Here is a 16,029-nt window from a genome sequence, read left to right as displayed (position 1 = left end):
TCTCTAAAATAAGTAAATAAGCATTAAAAAAAAAACCCTCAGGCTATCATTTTAAAAATTAAATTTAATTTAAAAATTAGAAAAAAAGATCCTCTCCTTAGAGTGACTACAAAGTCTGGCTTCTGGGATGGTTGTGAACGTGAATATTTTGACCTTCTGAACCCATACAGTCAGGACACTCTTCATTTTAAGGTCCACTTTATAGCGGTGGATACTGTGGCTCACGAAATGAAAATACTTGTGTAAGGTCTATACGGACAGTTCCTCTCCTGGGTCTGTGGAGGGAAAGGAGGCCTGCTATGTGCCCTTTCCAAATGTGCTAGAGCTTGCCAGGAGTAGAAGGATTAAGGGGTGTGGAAACATGAACTGCGGAAGGAAGAGGTGGGAGGAAGGCGAGGTTGGGTTTTGGGGAGGGGCAAGGCACCGGAAAGGCGAGGCAAGATGCCACCTAAGACCCTCAGCCCCTGACAGCACAAAGTCTTGCTGCTGTAGACACAACTCTTCAATCATGCGTGTCCACTGTGGGCCTTCAACAAATAACGAAGGGAGGAATAAACAAATGAATGAATAAAAAGGGATACAAACTTTATTATTGTATTGGAAGCAGTACAAAGAGTCAAACCTTTCTCAGACCTTGATGGCCCTCATTTCTCTAAGTCACCCCACATTCACCAAATCTATAAGATCCTTCAAGTATCCCCAAGTCTGGACAGTGATGAGGTAGGAGGGGGCTCTGTGCCCAATCCGTGGGGCTTGGCGGCTCAAGAGCCACCACCACAGTGAGTTTGTGCTTAGCGGTTCTACAGGTCCTCAGATCTCAGTCCCTGGCATTCCCTGCTGGGGTCATGCCTGCCAGGCCCCCTTGACTTGGAGCTAGATCTAGGAATGCAGGGAGAGGTGCTCTGGTCCGAGGTTTTGCAGGCAGAGAAGGACTTGGTGGCATCCTCTGGGCAGTGACGGTGCTCTGACTTCTAGGTATGGCAGGACCAAGATCGAGGTGTCACCAGCCCCCAGAAGGTTGTCTGTGCCAGAGAAAGGTGAGTTATGCATGAGTTCCCTCCTGTCCCCACCCTACGCGTCCAAGACATGGGAGCCCATCACCCCCAAACCAGGCCTAGCCCCTGACCATGGCTATTGAATTGGGCAAGAACAGGGGGCTGGCTCTTGGAGAGGGGAGGTGTGTCCTTCTGGATGGGGAGCTGAGGGAGGGCGGTGGTCCCTTACCTGGGGTAGGGGGCAGTGTCGCCGTGCATACCATTCCTGGCAGTACAGGCTGACTTGGATGCCTTGGCCCAGAAAGAGCAAGGTCCACATTAGCACATTCCATGCTGGGCCTGTGTGCCGGTCATGCATCATGAAGTTCAGCAGCCCTGATGCAGGAGGAAAGGTTGTTACCCCAATTCCAGTGCCTTGTCTCCCTGGATGCCCCCCATCCCCCCATCCCAGGGTACTGGGAAGAGATGGAACAGGAAAGCATCATTGAGGAAGATCTTGAGCCCAGCTCCGGCAACCCATGGAGGTCTCAAGCGGCTCATGTAAAACCAAGATTCCTCAGTTTACACATCAATATCCTGGATCTCATACTAAACCTCCCAGCCTCATGCCAGTTTTCTCTCCTTTGTCTCCCTCTATGTGTGCCCTGCTCAGATGCTCCACTCCAGCCAGAATTCTTCTCTCACATCCCCCAGCATACCTCCTGCTGCTTCCCTCCCTGTTCCCAAGTTCCTCCCCACCCCAACTTTCATGCCCAGAAGGGTATGTGGCCTCCCCCATCCATCTGGAATCTGCAGGAGCAGGACTCCTGGCTTCCTCCCTCTGGATGGCTCCCCCTCCAGTGGCACACAGAGGCCAAGCTCACCTCCAAAGACAAGGAAGAGCATGAGCATGACCGGGTAGAAGAATCCCAGGACAAAGCAGAAGATGTACTCATGGACCACTGCAGAAACCAGGAACACACCCAACATGGCTGCCCCTCGGGCCCGGCCACCGAGAAGCTGGCAGGGGACGGGGGAGAAGGGTGGAATGAGTCTCTCTAAGACTCTTCCACAAAAAGTCCCCTTGTTAAGGAAGCCAGAAAGTATACAGTACAATGGAAAGAATATGAGATTTGGGGGTCTCAAGGGGTGATACGTCCTACTTAAGTTCTTTGGGCCTTACATGCAATTTTTTAAAGGGGACATAATAATACTTACTTCTCAGGATTACAGTGCAGATTATGTATGTGAAAAGCCTTGGTAACTGAGAATTGCTACATGCATGTTTCTTAGAAGTTTAAGGAGGAGAGAAATGCTCTGTGGAGGGGTGGGGTTAAGAGTAAAGAGGGAAGGAAGTTAGATCCTAAGAAGGATTTTCTGCCCACTGGGTTGGGTAGAAAGGAGCAGATGAAAGTCCAGGGGGCCCCTAGGTCTGGAAAAGGAGGATGATGCAGAGGAAGGGAAGGAGAATGTTCTGGGGAGGCTACATTAGCTGTGGGAGCTGAGGGGGTCTGCAGAGCCCATACCCACAGCCCATCTTGATAGACGTAGCTGTACAGCCAGTCATGGACCACCACGTTCCAAGTGCGGTAGTAGTTGGAGAAGGACGTTGAATTCCACCAGTCCTGGGGAAGAGTGGGTCAGGGTTAGGGGAAGGAGGTGAGCATCAGGGCCCTGACTCTTCCCAGGCCCCAGTGGCTCCCCCTTGCTCCCTGCACCCTATCCCAATGTTCTTCCACAAGGGGCTGGGCCCTGGCTGAAGAGGGACAGCAAGAACTTTCCCTGCAGTCTCTTCAGGACCTGAGGCCCACGCTCCCTCCTTCATCCCCTCTCAGGAGAAGATGGTTCCAGTGTACCATGCGCACAGAAGCAGTTAGCCCTGGCTAGTCAAGAGGTGGACAGGTGGCATTAGAACCACACCCAGAGGAGCGCATTTCTCACGTGAGAGCTTGACAGCATAGCTGAGGTAACACCCAATGGAGCCATCATCCTCCCCAGATCGCTCCCCAGACCTCCCTACACCCAGCTCCCAAGTGGCCAGGTCCAGGCCCCACCCGATAGAACATTCTGTCTCCAAACCGTAGCATCTCTGCGAAGGCGTTGAGCCAGCAGTGGAGGAAGGCAAAGAAGATGAGCAGCAACATGAAGATGCCTGGTGAGTGGGGACAAGGGCTGCATGTCAGACTGCCCACCTGGCTCCCTTGGGAAGCCCTGAGGGGCCCTCATCAGCAACCAGGGCCCCAACTCCTTCCAGCCAATTATTTGTCACTCACAAATTCTTACATTCATTAATCCATCCATCTGCTCATGAACTCCAAGCCACATGTCGGGGATGCACAGATGAATCTCAAAGCCCTGGCCATTGGCAGTTCACAGAGTGGTTGGAGAGAGAGAAAGAGAGAGAGAGACAGAGGCAGAGATCGGGACAGAGACATGTCCAACCATGTGTCAAGGTCAAATGTGCTGGGAGCTAAGCACGGGTGGCTATTGAGGTGCTTGGGAATGCAGAGCAAGGAGTGGGTCATAGTGACTGATGGCTAAAACTGACAGGCTTCCTAGAGGAGGGGGCATTTTTGTTATGGGCCTCCAGAAACAGACTGGAGTTCACAGCTGGAAAATGGGGAAAGGTCATTCCAAGCTGAGACACCAGTATGAGCAAAAGCCCGGAGGCATGAAAGTACATGTCTTTCAAGGAATGGCTGAGCTTGTGGCAGGACGAGAAGATAGGCTAGGCTGTCGGGGAAGGGGTCTTGAATGCCAGGCCAGGGGGTCAAATCTTATCTGGAGATGCCAGCAATGGGGAGTGACTGGAGTTTTGGAAGCAGAGTAGGGAATGATTAACCTGTAGGAGGGAAGTTCATCTGGGCAGCAGTGTCAGGGGAAGGTGGGAAGATTGAGAGGGAAAGCAGGCAGGCGAGGAGGCCAATGTGGAAAGAGGGAGTGGAGTGGCCATCTGAATGAACTGAGACCCTGGCAATGGAGCAATGAGGAGGCAGGGGACACATGTAGGAGAGGTTTCTGAGGCAGGAGGTGTTGAATCTGACTGAAGGAAAGGAGTGAGGGGAGGGAGGAGCCCCCCGCTAAGCCTTCCCAGGGTGCAGCCCTCCCCAGCCCTGCCTTCGGTGGGCATACCTGGCAAGGTGGCGTGCATGATAGACAGCACCAGAGCCCGGGTACTGAAGGGCTCCCGGCTCATGTTGGCAAAGACGGGAACACAGAGGCGGCCCAGGATGAAGCAGGCATAGAGTACGCAGCCCAGAGCCTGGGGGGCGGTGGGTGGGGGGTACATAACTTTGACAGGGGTCACTAGCAGCTGCCCCCTCAACTCTGGAATTGGATTCTGGCCCAGCACCTGCCTCCTCTTACCTTAGCCCCACCCTTTGACCTCCTCCCCAGGCCTCCTGGACCCCACTTCCAGAAATGCCCCACTCAGTCACCACAAGTCACACTTCTACCCCATCTTCTGACCTGGGCAAAGTTCTTGGCCACGTAATTCCACCTGACGTTGGGTGTCCTGCAGCAGCAATGGGGACAATATGTTTTTAGTCTTTTTATCTTTTAGCTTGTTCCATACCCACTGGTACACAGGTTCTAGGGCCCTCTCTCCGAAGCTCCCTCAATTGCTCGGGCCTGGGAGGATTATCTAGGCAGGTAAGGGTCTAGAACACTTTGGACCTTCCCCAATAGACATGGCAAATGGATTTTTAACTTGAAGGTCAACTAAAGTGCAACCATCGGGAGGTTGCTCCAGACCCATGGGTTTCCCAGGGTGCAGGATTTTCAGTGCTAACACTGGGACAGCCCAGGGCCAACCCAGGACAGTTCGCCACCCTTGTGGGTTGTGCTTCGAGAAGGCTTGGAGAAGGCGTAGTCTGTCTGACACCTATTTCCCATTTTTATTATGGGATGCTTCCTGAGAATGTGGTCAGTGCCTGAGGCTAAAGGCCTCAGAGAATGGAAAGTAGAAGGCAAGGTCCCTGATGGGTCTGGGCATTTGGGAAAGAGGAGCAGGGTCTTACCTGGGGTAAGTCTCCCTGTAGATTAGTGTGGGGCAGAAGAGGAAGTAGAGGTAGCTGGAGAAACTGGGGGCCCGCATGCCCTCACCTGGGGAGGAAGGAGAGGGCTTGGATCAGTGAAGTGGGGAAGGAGAGAGGGCAGGGGGAGTGGAGGCTGGGACTGGTGGGTGGAGGCCTGGATGGGGCAGAGGTGCGGTGGCGGGGGGGGGGGGGGGGTGGAGTGGGAGGGACCCGACATTGGGTCTGGAGGTGCAGTCGGGAAGGTGAGACTAGGCAGGAGCTGAAGCTGCTCTTTGGTTGCCCTTCTTTTGCTTCCATTCTAGGCACCCTACTTTCTGGTGCAGCACCTGCTGTGGCCAGAGTTTCATTTGGCATTTATAAGCTCCACCACCCATTCTTTCTCTCCTTCTGCTCTGACTCCCCCACCACGTTTTAAAAAAGATTTTATTTTTAAGTAATTTGTACACCCAACGTGGGGCTCGAACCCATGACCCTGAGATCAAGAGTCACATGCTCTGCCGACAGAGCCAGGATATACGTCCATCAGATCTTAAGTCCAACACTTAACCACTCGGTCATCCTGGTACCTCCTGACTTGCTAATATGAGGCTCTCATACTCTGGGTCTTTCCAGGCTAAGCCTGGAAATTGGAAAGCGCCAGGAGTCCTGGGCCACAGAGGTACCATATCTCAGAGGTGGGACCAGAGGATGCCTAATGACTAAAGCGCACAGAGTCTAGTTGGAGGTCAGAATTCTGCCCTGGGAGCAACACAGGCTTAGGAAGTCAGAGCTTTTATGAGAATCCTGGTATGGCTGGCTTCATTCAAACAGCCAAAATGACTGAGTTCAAAGCAGTGCCTCACCTCCTCTGGCACAAAGGGTTCCAGGCACAGCCTCTCTCAAGAAGGAGTAGCTCTTCATCAGGAGCCTGACCTGAGAAGGAATGGAAGGGAGGTTAAGTTGCTGTGTGGCTTTGAGCAAATCACTTAAAATCTCTGTGCACTTGTTTACCGAAGAGAGAGGCCGGCGGATTGCAAAATCTGTACGATCAAAGCCCATACTTTATTTTTTTGTCGGGTAGTCTTTTAACCTAACACAGGTAGCTGCTGGGATGAATCAGGAGTAAAGACGTACAGGAAACGCCAGGGCGGAGCCTCCAACCAGCCAACCCCCCTGACTCCTTGCAAAATCCGATTACTTTTGCATAACAGCAAATATCCTTGGTTCCTGCTGGTGCCCTCAAATCCTTCCAGATGGACTCCGCCCCTAGTAACTAGCTCCGCCTCCACCAATACTGTAGTATCAAGTCCCCTTCCCCACAGGGGCCCTACCCCAGCCTCGCCTGCCCATCACCCCATCACCTACCTGCTCAAAGACCAGGATACAGCGGGAGGCAGGCGGGAGCTGATACTTGAACGCCACGTGGACGGGGAGGACCCAGAGCACGGTGGTGTGGACAGCCAGCATCATGAAGCCCAGGCCCACCCCCAGCATCCAGGCCCCTCTTGCCCGGGGCCTCGCCCACAGCCTCAGGGCCTGGTAGGGCACCAGCAGAGTGGACAGGAACATGGGGACCCACGTCATCAGCGCCAAGGGCAGCTGTCCAAAGCTGAAGATCAGTAGGTCAAACTCCAGCATCAACCTTGGAGTAGAGAGGAAGAGACAAGGTAGACAAATGTGTGGCCCGACTTTGTCCCCTCCCTGTGCAGTCAGAACTCTTGGAAAATAAACTGAGGCATTTTGCCCGAGTTTCCAGCTGCCCATATCTGAAGGTGTTCAAGATGGCACCTCTATTGTCCCAAACTTCTAACACAGGGCGTCGCTGGAAAAGACTGGATTGTGGGACGGGTTTGCTTACAAATGACCTTTAGAGCCCTCTGAATTTTGCGGTGTTGCAGAAGGGCTCAGAACTTTGTATGCCGTGGGCATTAGAATATGAGGTTTTCAGAGTTTAACTTTGATTTTTGTCAGTTTTGTTCTTTTGGAACGTCTGTCGCTGCAGACGCAAGTTAGTGGAAAGCAGGTCGTTAGGTGTTTTGTTTGCTTAGGTTAAGAGTGTTTGGCTTGTAATGGTGAAAAGTTGGAAACAACCTAAGTGTCCCTTGGTAAAGGACCAAATGAGCAAAAGACTGGCACCTCCAGACCACAGTCGTTAAGAACAGTGGGCTGACCTGGAAAGATCTCTGAGATAGGAAGATAGGTTGTTAAGGAATGAAATCAAGAAGTACAGTGAATATCTTATTTATATAAACTTTCTACACACCGCTTCTTGGTTCTTATAGACACGTGGGGGTGAATGCGTGGCAAATGCTCTAGAGGGACTCTCTCAAACCTGTGAAAACCCTTACGTCCGGTCTGGGGTTGAGGGAGTAGTCGGGAAGGACGGTCCCTTGACACGCATTTGGACTTTTTACTGAGATTTGATCCTTATACCACTCATAGAATTAACAACAGTTTTACCAGAAGGAAATACTGTTGCAGAACCTGCAGATCTTTGATCCTTTTCTTTTTACTGCTTCCTAAGCCCTACTTAGGGTGAGGTAGGGGACATGCAAATACAGACCCCCTGGGGCTACAGAGCCCTCTGAGGCTCAACCCCAGCGTGTGGGGGGGTGCTCTTTGGGGGCGTTTGCATGCGTGTCTGTCTCCCCCCTCCCCAAGACTGGTAGTGCCTCATAGACAGGGAGGGGGTCTGGCCGTCATCTCTCTGGCTCCCAGGGCGGGTCCTTGGGAAGTGCTCCATGAAGGTTGCTTGGATTGAACTTGGGAAGAACTTGAGAGAGTGGTGTGAAGCGAGCCTGCTAGCTTACATGGATCTGCCTTGGGGCAAGTTTCCTACTGAGAAGTATTTGAGCAGGCGACAGAGTGTCCCCAGAGTGGCTGACCTGGAAGGTCAGAGCAAGGGCCATCCAAAGGCTGTGGAAGGAAGAAGTCAAGGTGCGTTTTAGGTGGGAATGTTGCTGGAAGCAATGTTGATGTGGGTCCAGGAATCACAGGATCAAAGGAGGGCTTGTGCTGTCTTAAGCCAGTGGCAAGTGGAACACTAGAGACCTAGGGGGTGTGATCTGCATGCCTGTCCCAGGCATGCAGGGGGGGGGGGGCGCCTACCTGCCCTCATCAATGAAGTCGATGGCCAGGGTGCTGATGATGAAGACGCACAAGCCGGCGATGAACATGTGGTAGATGGTGCGGAAATGCTGTACTTCCATCAGCTCGCTGGGGGGACAGGGGCCCGAATGTCAGTGTGGGAGGGTCCTCGACGAGGACCCGCTCAGGCACTGTACGCAGGTGGGGGTGGGGTGGGGACTAGTGACTGGGAACTTCCAGCTAAAGGCTGGGCCGATCACACCCAGGGCAAATGGGGAGACTAAACTTTAGAAACCCTCTCCAAGTCTTCCCTCCAAACACCTAGAACCCGAGGATGAGAAATGAGGTGTCCTGGGACCCTCGCTGAATCCCTTTCTTTTCCTCCATCCCCTGCCCTTTACGTGGACTTACTCAAGCAGGGACTTTCGGATGATGAAAATTTTCCGCTTCCCCAGGGATGGCTCCCGGGCCCTAAATGAAGACAGTTGTTCTGGATCAGGACCCAGAGGAAGAAGGCCCTGGGTAGAGAGCAGGGCCTTGCAGAAGGTCAATACTTGGGAGCCAAAGGCAATAGTAGGTAGGTCAGGGTCAGGGCCAGAGGGCAGGAGCAGGTGGAAGGTCAGGGCCAGGGCAGAAAAAGGCCCCAAAGGTGGAGGTCAGTGTTGGGCAGGCAGAGGCAATACGAGCAAAAGAGGGAAGGTTGAAGTCGGGGTCATGCCAGTGCTGGCAAAGGAAGTATGAGACGATATTTAGGGCTCATGACCCTTATGCTAGAGGAGCCCGCTCTAGCCATCCCCCAGCCCCCAGGTCCTCAGACTCTTACTTGCTCAAGGAATCTGGAGGAATGGAGGACAGGGGTCCGCCTTGTGGTGGGTAGCATTGGATGGCTTCCTGCACGGCCCGATCCAGCAGTTCTATCAGCTGTCCCTGTGCTTGCTCCAGCAACTGTGTCTTCACAGCCTGCAGGGCAAAGCAGGGCAAGGCCCACTGTCCCTCCCCCCGGGCAGCCATCCTCTGGTTCCCCATATATCTACTGAGCTTCTTCTCTCTGAACCAGGCGCATTGCTAAGCGCTGGGGATAGAAACATGAACAGGCACGGTTCCTGCTGAGAGGCTCCCCCCAAATTTCTCTCTCTCTGGCTTCCCAGACCAGCAGTGAGGACCAAGGAAAGACATTTCCAGCGCCAGGGCCTGGATCTCAACCACCTTGTCGTCTCTGACCCTACTCCCTTCCCCCTGTCCCCAGCCTTCCCTCTGCTGACCTTTAGCCCGACTAACAGAAGACTGTTCACTGGCTGACTCTTGGCCCCTGCCCTGCTGACCTGTATTCCAACCCCCTCCATCTTAGCCGTTGGCTCCAACCTGATCTGAAAGGTTTTGAACCCAAGAACAAATTGTCTTTATCACCAGGCTGGTCTTCATCCCTGCCTCCTTCCACTCCCAAGACCTGTCCATCTTGACGTCTGACCCCTGACCTCCCTCACCTCCATATGTCGGGTCCATTGCACCAAGTCCAGGCCTCTGTCCTTCTCAATGTTTCCTAGGGGGCGGGGTCAAAGGGCACACCCAAGGGGGAGGGGGAGTTAGGGTTCTGTGACCTTGTACGGACCCAGAAACATCCTCTTTCCAGGAAATGCTTTCTGCAAGCTCCGCAGCCTCCCTGCCCCCAACCAGTCGATATGCAGTATCACAGTGAGGCGATCAGAAGAGGAAGTTATGGGAGGCGATCAGAAGGGGAAGTCATTTTTGCAGGGGGTGAGGCCACTGGGAGCCTGATGACAATACCCGGGACTGGGAAGCTACTCCATTCACCCTCTGGGGTGAAAGAGTCTGCAAGATAAGGCAAGGCCCCCCCGCTCCGAATGTCCCTTTCACTTCCCTTTCCCGGCTGGGCAGTGAGGGACAGAGGCAGGGGCTGCCTCCCCTAGCCTCCCAAGAGAGTAGGAGCCTCCCCCGCAGCAATGCGTCTCCACCTCCAACGTCCCCTGAGCTTTCTGCACCCCCAGAGGGTGCCTCACCACCTCCGGAGCGTTGGCGCTCTTGCTCTCCTCTCGGCCCTTCTCCCTTCCGCGATCGGGCTGCCCTTGGCTCCATGGTGTGAGTCTCGACCGGGCAGTAGGCGGCTATGGAGTGTTCCCTCCCTTCCTTCACAGCCTGCCAAGCTCTTATCTCACTCGGTTCATCTGACAGCTCCAAAGACTAAAGTCCTTTCAGGAGGAGGAGACCTCCAGGAGCACAATAGGTTATCAGGTCTAGAGGGTAACACTTCTCAGCTACAGGCTCGGCTCAGCTGGCTGTCCCAGGGAGGGTTGCAACACCCCAACAGCCCTACCCGCTGCCCAGATGCCCAGCTGAGCGAGCTATCCCTCCCACCGGAACAGTGGCCATGCACTGTGTACCTATGTATGTCCATGGGGAGGGGGACTTTGCCTCTCTGAGGCTTATCACGTAGGATGACTTGCCTGCCGATCTCTTTCCCAGCAGCCTGAAGGATCTTTAGGTATCAGTGCACTCGGCTCCCTTAGACCAGGAGATAAGGTGTGGGAAAGAACCTTGTCAGCTCAAAAGCACTGTGTGCAAGTGATTAATGTTCTGATGTGACTAATGTTCTGTGACAAGGTGGCGTTCTGGCCCCCCCCAGGAAGTGTTGGGTGCCAGGACCCCCTCCCCCCAAATCAGCTCTTCCCTACACCTGCTTGGATTAGCATGTGGGCAGAAAGGGGGCAAAACAAACACTTATTCAGCACCTAGGGTACACCAGGTATCGTCACAGACCACTCTGAAGGAAGAGCGAGATTTGAATCCTCCCTCTGTCATTTACCAGCTGTGTGACTTCAGGCGAACGACCCAGATATTTTAAGCCACAGTTTCCTCCTCTGAAAAACAGGGGCCAAAGTTCCTCCCTCACAAGGTTATTGTAAGCTCAGAATGAGGTAGTGCAGGTAAAAACACAGGATCCAGGGTCTGGCCCATGGGAAGGGCTTAGTAAATAAGAATTTCCTTCCCTTTTTTAGTAGGATGTAATAGAAGGATAAGTGCTTCGAGAGTTTCCTCTTTGTTGGGCTTCTGCTGGGGATTAGCTATTAATCCTTTCTCTCCCTTCTCCCATTGTGTCCAAAGATGAGTGTTGGAAACAAGGTCACAACTTCAGGCCAAGGTCATGGCCTCAGTGTCTCCCCTGCTCTCGCTCCCTGGTGGGTACTGGGGTGAGGGCTGAGGGCTGGAAACCTCCGCCAATGGCTGTCTCCTGCATCCCAAGTGCAGCAGGAGAGACAGAAGGTAGTCCATGGGAAAGGAGAGCTGCTATGGGGGACGGGTAGAGAGAAGGGCAGGGGCTCCATAAATGTGAGAAGTGGACCCGGAGACGTAGGCCAGAGACCCCCAACACAGCTTTATTAACATCCCAAGCCAACACCAACCATCTTTCCATGTGTGGGGTCCCAGGGGTGAGGGGGACACTGGGAAAGGGCCTGACGGTGGAGTGTGGGGCTCAGGGCTCCCGAATTACTCGTCACTCAACAAATGACCCAAGATGATAGCTCCGTGCTCCTGCCAATGGTCCTGCAGCCTCCCCCTCCCCGCCCCCTGCCCAGCCTTAGCCGCTGCTCCCGGTGGGACAGGAGGAACCTCCTTCGCCTTCTGGGGACCCCGGCAGGGGCTGGCCCATCCGATCCACACACCAGCAAGGACCTCTGCGCTGGCCCTGGGAGGAGCGGCACTGGGGAGAGAGGCACACGGATCAGAGGTGCGGCACTGAGGCTCCCGCAGGAGGGATGGGAGGGCCCGTGGGTGGGGGATGGGCTGTGGGCCCCAAGTCTGAGTGTGCAGAGACCTCTGAGAACTCTCAGGACAAGGAGACAACCTGGGTCCCTTTCTCTTGCTCTCCTCTTCTCCACCCACCAAACGGTGCCCATTCTTCTAGGCAGAACAGTAGTTCTCAAAGCGTGGTTCCCAAACCAACAGCTGCAGCAGCAGCGGGCACTGTGTTAGAAATGCGAATTCTTGGGCTGAGAGGGGCTCAGCCACCCGGGCGTTCCCAGCCTTCCATGACTCTGAGCCGCCTCGAAGATGTGAACCTCTGAGTCAGGCAGTCTGGCTCCTCTGCCACAGCGTGGGGCTATTCTCTAGGTTTCTGTGGGCCCTAAAAGTTGGGGGATCATTAAAGGCAGCGGCAGTGTCTTCTTTGTGCCCCCTTTGTTGTTGTTTTTAATGTTTGTTTGTTTCTTTGTTTTGAGAGAGAGAGTGAGCACGAGCTGGGGAGGGGCAGAGAGAGATCAGGGCAGAGAGACAGGGGGACAGAGGATCCGAAGCAGGCTCTGAGCTGACAGCAGAGAGCACAGGGTGGGGCTTGCACCCACGAACGGTGAGATCACAACCTGAACCGAAGTCAGATGCTTAACCGACTGAGCCACCCAGGCGCCCCTCTTTGTGCCCCTTTGTAAACTCCCCCACCCCATCCCTGGTAGGAGCCTTGTGCCACAGGACCCAGGGGAGGAGAGGTGGGGGCCTCACCTGCCGCTTCCGGTAGAAGCCCCGATGGTCACAGTTAGGCACGTAGAGGGTCTGAGCCCCTCGGTACACCTCGGTCTGGAGTTGCTGCAGCACCGAGTCCAGATGTCTGCGGCACGGGCCCTGGGGGAAGAGAGCGCAGGCAGCTCAGAACCCATCCAGCCTACCTCCACTGTCCACCCCCCTCCCACCACCAGCCAGGTTCCCAGGATGCATGTGGGAGACTTCTCCAGGTCCAAGGGGATAGCCTCGGACGGGAGTGTGTAGGACTCCCCACCCTGCCTGCTCCCTGCCATTCACAAACGCACCATCTCGGTGTCTTGGGCACCCCCTGGACTGGGCCGGGCAGGAGTGGTCGAGGTGCCCGGATTCCTCTGTTGGTCTCTGCGGTTCACATCCTGTGGACGAGTGGTCCCTGCCTGGGATTTACCCTCCTTAGGATTCTCCCCTACAGCCACAAGGGAAATGAGGGAAGAAGAGTCCAGAAATCAGCCAGATGTCAAAGACCAGAACCAAACGGAAGAGAGCCCTGTTCACCTTGACTCCCTGAAGCGGGAGGAAAGGAGGGGCTTTCCAAGTAGGAGAAATGAGGGTGCTTAGAACCTGGCTCCGTTACCTTCTCTTGGCTTCAGTTACTTTCTCCGACAAATGGTGATATTAGCTTTCCTGACAAAAAAAAACCCAGACTAGTTTTAAGGCTTATAAGGGAGAAGCACTTTGGAAAGCAAAAACCTAGGACGAGTACAAGTACATTGGGAGGCCTTGGGCTTGGGGAGAAAAGACCTGGCTGTTCCCCCTGAAGCCAGCAGGGGGTGCACCAAGCCAGGGAGATGAAGCAGAAGAACAAGGGGTATGGGAGGGGGTTAGCAGGGACCCAAGTGGAATGTGTGTCCCCGCTGTGACCCTGCGGTGACTCAGCCCACCCCCTCCCAGGCTGTAGACATGGTTACTTTAGGGGCGCTTGCACTGGGGGCCTCTCCCTTCTGGTCTCCCATAGCTCAGCCTAGCTCAACCCCAGTGGTCCCAGGAGCAGGTACGATTCAGCCCTTAACCAGGACAGGCGGAGGGCAGGTTGCAAAGATGCAGGGAATGAAGGGCTTCTGACCTACAGGCTGCTCTTGGCTCTGGAGAAAATGTCACACGTGGTGTCTGGGGGGCCTAGGGAGAGCTCAGGATGGGAGGAAGTGAGGAAATAAATCAGGGCGTCAGGGCAAGGGAAAGGCAGGGAGGAGAGTGTGCACTGCCTGGAAATCGCCCCAGGTGTAAAATGAGATATTATGGCCCCTAAAGGGATCGTCTCTCCCTTTCCATGCCCAAAGACAAGCTCTGCTCAAGTCCCCAGTCCTCAGACCTAGACATTTGCTCCCATCTGCCTACTACCTGCAACCCAAGAGCAATTTCCTCTGCAATCCTGACTCGCATCCTTCTTCCTCCACCTTTCTCAGACCTTGCCTCTCATTCCCTCCACGACCATGCTCCCACTGCCTCCTCTGACCCACCTACACACCCCTTCCTATGAGGACCCTCTAGCAGCTTGGACCCAGGCGTTTGGGACTGAAAGAAATTCCAAGTTAATTTCTCATCCCTTTCCGTGGAAGAAACCAGGAGATCAGATGCCTGGTTGGGGGGAGGGAGTGCGCTGCTTTTATTTCCTGCCCTATCTGTCCCTGCTGCCCCCCATCTTTTGGGTTCTGACTCACTTCTGTCCCATCCACCCAATGACTCAGCCTTCTATTTTCCTCCCTAGGGTAGGGTGGGGTAGGGTGGGTGGAGGGTTCTGAGCAGCTTTAAATCATAACCCTGATTTGGCAGATTCCTTCTTTTCCCACCTCTATCCCATCCTTTTCAGGCCCCAGAGTCCACCCCCTGACCCCAGTGTAGTCTGACACAATTCAGGATTTGGGACATCTTCTGTTCTAGGCCCTATGTTCACGTGCTTTGGACACCCTGATATTAAGAGGAGAGGAGGGGATATTTCTCAGTGTGTGTGCAGAATTTGGGAGTTGGGGTTCCCTTCCCTCTTTCTCCAAATGGAAGCTGAGAACAACACCTGGGTCCTTTCTCCAGCTCCGGGGTCCAGGGAAGGAGCTGGGATGCTGTGGCAGAGGGCATGGCCCTAAACCCTCCACCCTCACCTTTCCCCTCAAGAGGAAATAGAAGGGGCCAAAAAGGTTGACCGCTGGGACATGTCCCTGCTTTATCCCCAGGGGCCCCTAGCTGCACCCTGGCCTTCTAGCGGCTCCCCGCCCTTGTCCCTTCATCCCCCCCCCCCCCCCGCCCGCAAACGTGACGCCCAGGGTTAGGAAGGGGAAGCATCAATGGCAGAACCCATCGCAGGGCTCGCAGGGCTGCCCGCGTCCTTTCCAGGACCCTGCCGGCCGCTTTGCGGGTCTCACGTGGGCGGAGCAGGGGCGGGGCGCGGACTCACCCGAGGGCGCGCGCGCCCGGCGGCAGCGGCCCCGGCCCAGCAGCAGCGCCCGCAAAGGCGCCTCGTCTTCCTCGGGCGGCTGGCACTGCAGTCCTGGGGCGCAGTTAGGGGTGTAGACCCCGCACTGCTGCCCCTCCCTCCTGAGACAGCCCCCAGCTTCCTTACAGCCCTCCGCCGGCGGCCCCCCCTCCTCCTCCACGCAGCCCCCTGGACAACCCGCCTGCACCCCCTGCCCGCAGCCTGGGCACCGTGCCAAGGCGGCTCCTGAGCGGGCAGCGAGCAGCAGAGTTAGCAGCAGCAGGAGCGGCAGCAGCCTGTGGGGGGTCATGGTCAGGATTTTTGCCCCGTCCACTCCTCCCAGCGCAGTCGTAGCACAGCTGCTGCCCGCCGCCGCCCCTCCGCCTTAAGTAGCCGCCGGTCAGGGGCCGGGCCCTTTAAGAGCCAGGTGAAGGGGGGTGGGGGGAGAAGGCAGGGGCATTCCCTAAACTGGGTGGGACTGAAGAGGCTCCCCCCGCCCCCACCTGGTCCTCCCCACTTTTCTCTGCCCACTCCCTTCCCAGTTTCTGTTTACTTCCCAAATTACTCTGATTTTTCTTGCTTTGTTCCCGGGACTCTTGGCTGGAATTTGGGAGCTGGACAGCTGGCTGGAGGCACTGGAGAGTGGGGAGGGGTGGAAGAAGGAGAGGACGGGAATTGGGATGAAGGGGAAAACCTGGAATCCAGCGCGGGTGTCTGTGTCCTGTCGGGGATGAAGCCGCCACGGGGACTCTGGTGGAGAGGGGACTGTTGTCTGAGAGGGATGGGGAAGGGATGGTGTGTGGGAGTCACCAGGGAGATGTGTGCCAAGGGAAAGAGAGAAGGCAGGGATGATGGGTAATGGGGTCTTGGGATAGCCCACTGCTGATGGGAGAAAGTAGCCCAAGGGAGAGGCAAGGAAGAGCAGGGCCTGAGATGTTAGTGTGGGAAAACACGGGCCAGGGGGCCAGACTGGGGGATAGAACGGTTGGGGGAAGCA

At 55.2% G+C, this 16,029-nt stretch overlaps 2 protein-coding genes across 4 annotated transcripts; both read right to left on the bottom strand.

Annotated features, from left to right (window-relative positions):
• Positions 1–564: 564 nt before the first annotated feature.
• SOAT2 (sterol O-acyltransferase 2) lies at positions 565–10,380 on the bottom strand. Of its 2 annotated transcripts, XM_047066190.1 has the most exons (15): positions 10,096–10,378; positions 9,562–9,617; positions 8,901–9,037; positions 8,489–8,548; positions 8,099–8,206; positions 6,356–6,632; positions 5,854–5,923; positions 4,994–5,078; positions 4,443–4,488; positions 4,107–4,236; positions 3,029–3,126; positions 2,501–2,599; positions 1,859–1,994; positions 1,225–1,370; positions 565–1,022 (listed from the first exon to the last, which is right to left on the bottom strand). In XM_047066190.1, exons 1-15 carry the CDS (start codon positions 10,169–10,171, stop codon positions 972–974), a joined length of 1,575 nt encoding a protein of 524 aa, XP_046922146.1. In that variant the 5' UTR covers positions 10,172–10,378; the 3' UTR covers positions 565–971. The 2 variants fall into 2 exon arrangements, with proteins under 2 accessions (XP_046922146.1, XP_046922147.1); XM_047066191.1 differs by lacking the exon at positions 565–1,022 and having other exon boundaries at positions 1,277–1,370; positions 3,054–3,126; positions 10,096–10,380.
• A 1,229-nt stretch (positions 10,381–11,609) lies between these two features.
• IGFBP6 (insulin like growth factor binding protein 6) lies at positions 11,610–15,342 on the bottom strand. Of its 2 annotated transcripts, none has more exons than XM_047067362.1 (4): positions 15,015–15,342; positions 12,895–13,034; positions 12,590–12,709; positions 11,610–11,795 (listed from the first exon to the last, which is right to left on the bottom strand). In XM_047067362.1, the coding sequence occupies exons 1-4, from the start codon at positions 15,340–15,342 to the stop codon at positions 11,673–11,675; spliced, it is 711 nt and encodes a 236-aa protein (XP_046923318.1). In that variant the 3' UTR covers positions 11,610–11,672. The 2 variants fall into 2 exon arrangements, with proteins under 2 accessions (XP_046923318.1, XP_046923319.1); XM_047067363.1 differs by having other exon boundaries at positions 12,895–13,042; positions 15,017–15,342.
• Positions 15,343–16,029: the final 687 nt, after the last annotated feature.

Source organism: Lynx rufus, unplaced genomic scaffold, assembly GCF_022079265.1.
Source record: "Lynx rufus isolate CCGP_SWC_20201006 ecotype Redwood Valley unplaced genomic scaffold, mLynRuf1.p SCAF_7, whole genome shotgun sequence".
In the NCBI taxonomy this organism is placed as follows: Eukaryota; Metazoa; Chordata; class Mammalia; order Carnivora; family Felidae; genus Lynx; species Lynx rufus.
Note: the sequence above shows the minus strand (reverse complement) of the source record. Positions and strands in the feature narration are given on the sequence as shown.

Bases quoted from the DNA above. Each gene is read 5' to 3' on its own strand.
- SOAT2 (XM_047066190.1), bottom strand. From the start codon at position 10,171: ATGGAGCCAAGGGCAGCCCGATCGCGGAAGGGAGAAGGGCCGAGAGGA. The intron at 4,489-4,993 runs GTAAGACCCTGC...TTGCTGCTGCAG, and splicing joins TACAGGGAGACTTACCCCAG to GACACCCAACGTCAGGTGGA. The intron at 1,371-1,858 runs GTGAGCTTGGCC...CTCCTGCATCAG, and splicing joins GCTCTTCCTTGTCTTTGGAG to GGCTGCTGAACTTCATGATG.
- IGFBP6 (XM_047067363.1), bottom strand. From the start codon at position 15,342: ATGACCCCCCACAGGCTGCTGCCGCTCCTGCTGCTGCTAACTCTGCTG. The intron at 13,043-15,016 runs GGGTGAGTCCGC...CATTTCCCTTGT, and splicing joins CGCCGGGCGCGCGCGCCCTC to GGCTGTAGGGGAGAATCCTA. The intron at 12,710-12,894 runs GTGCGTTTGTGA...CTCTTCCCCCAG, and splicing joins GTGCCCAAGACACCGAGATG to GGCCCGTGCCGCAGACATCT.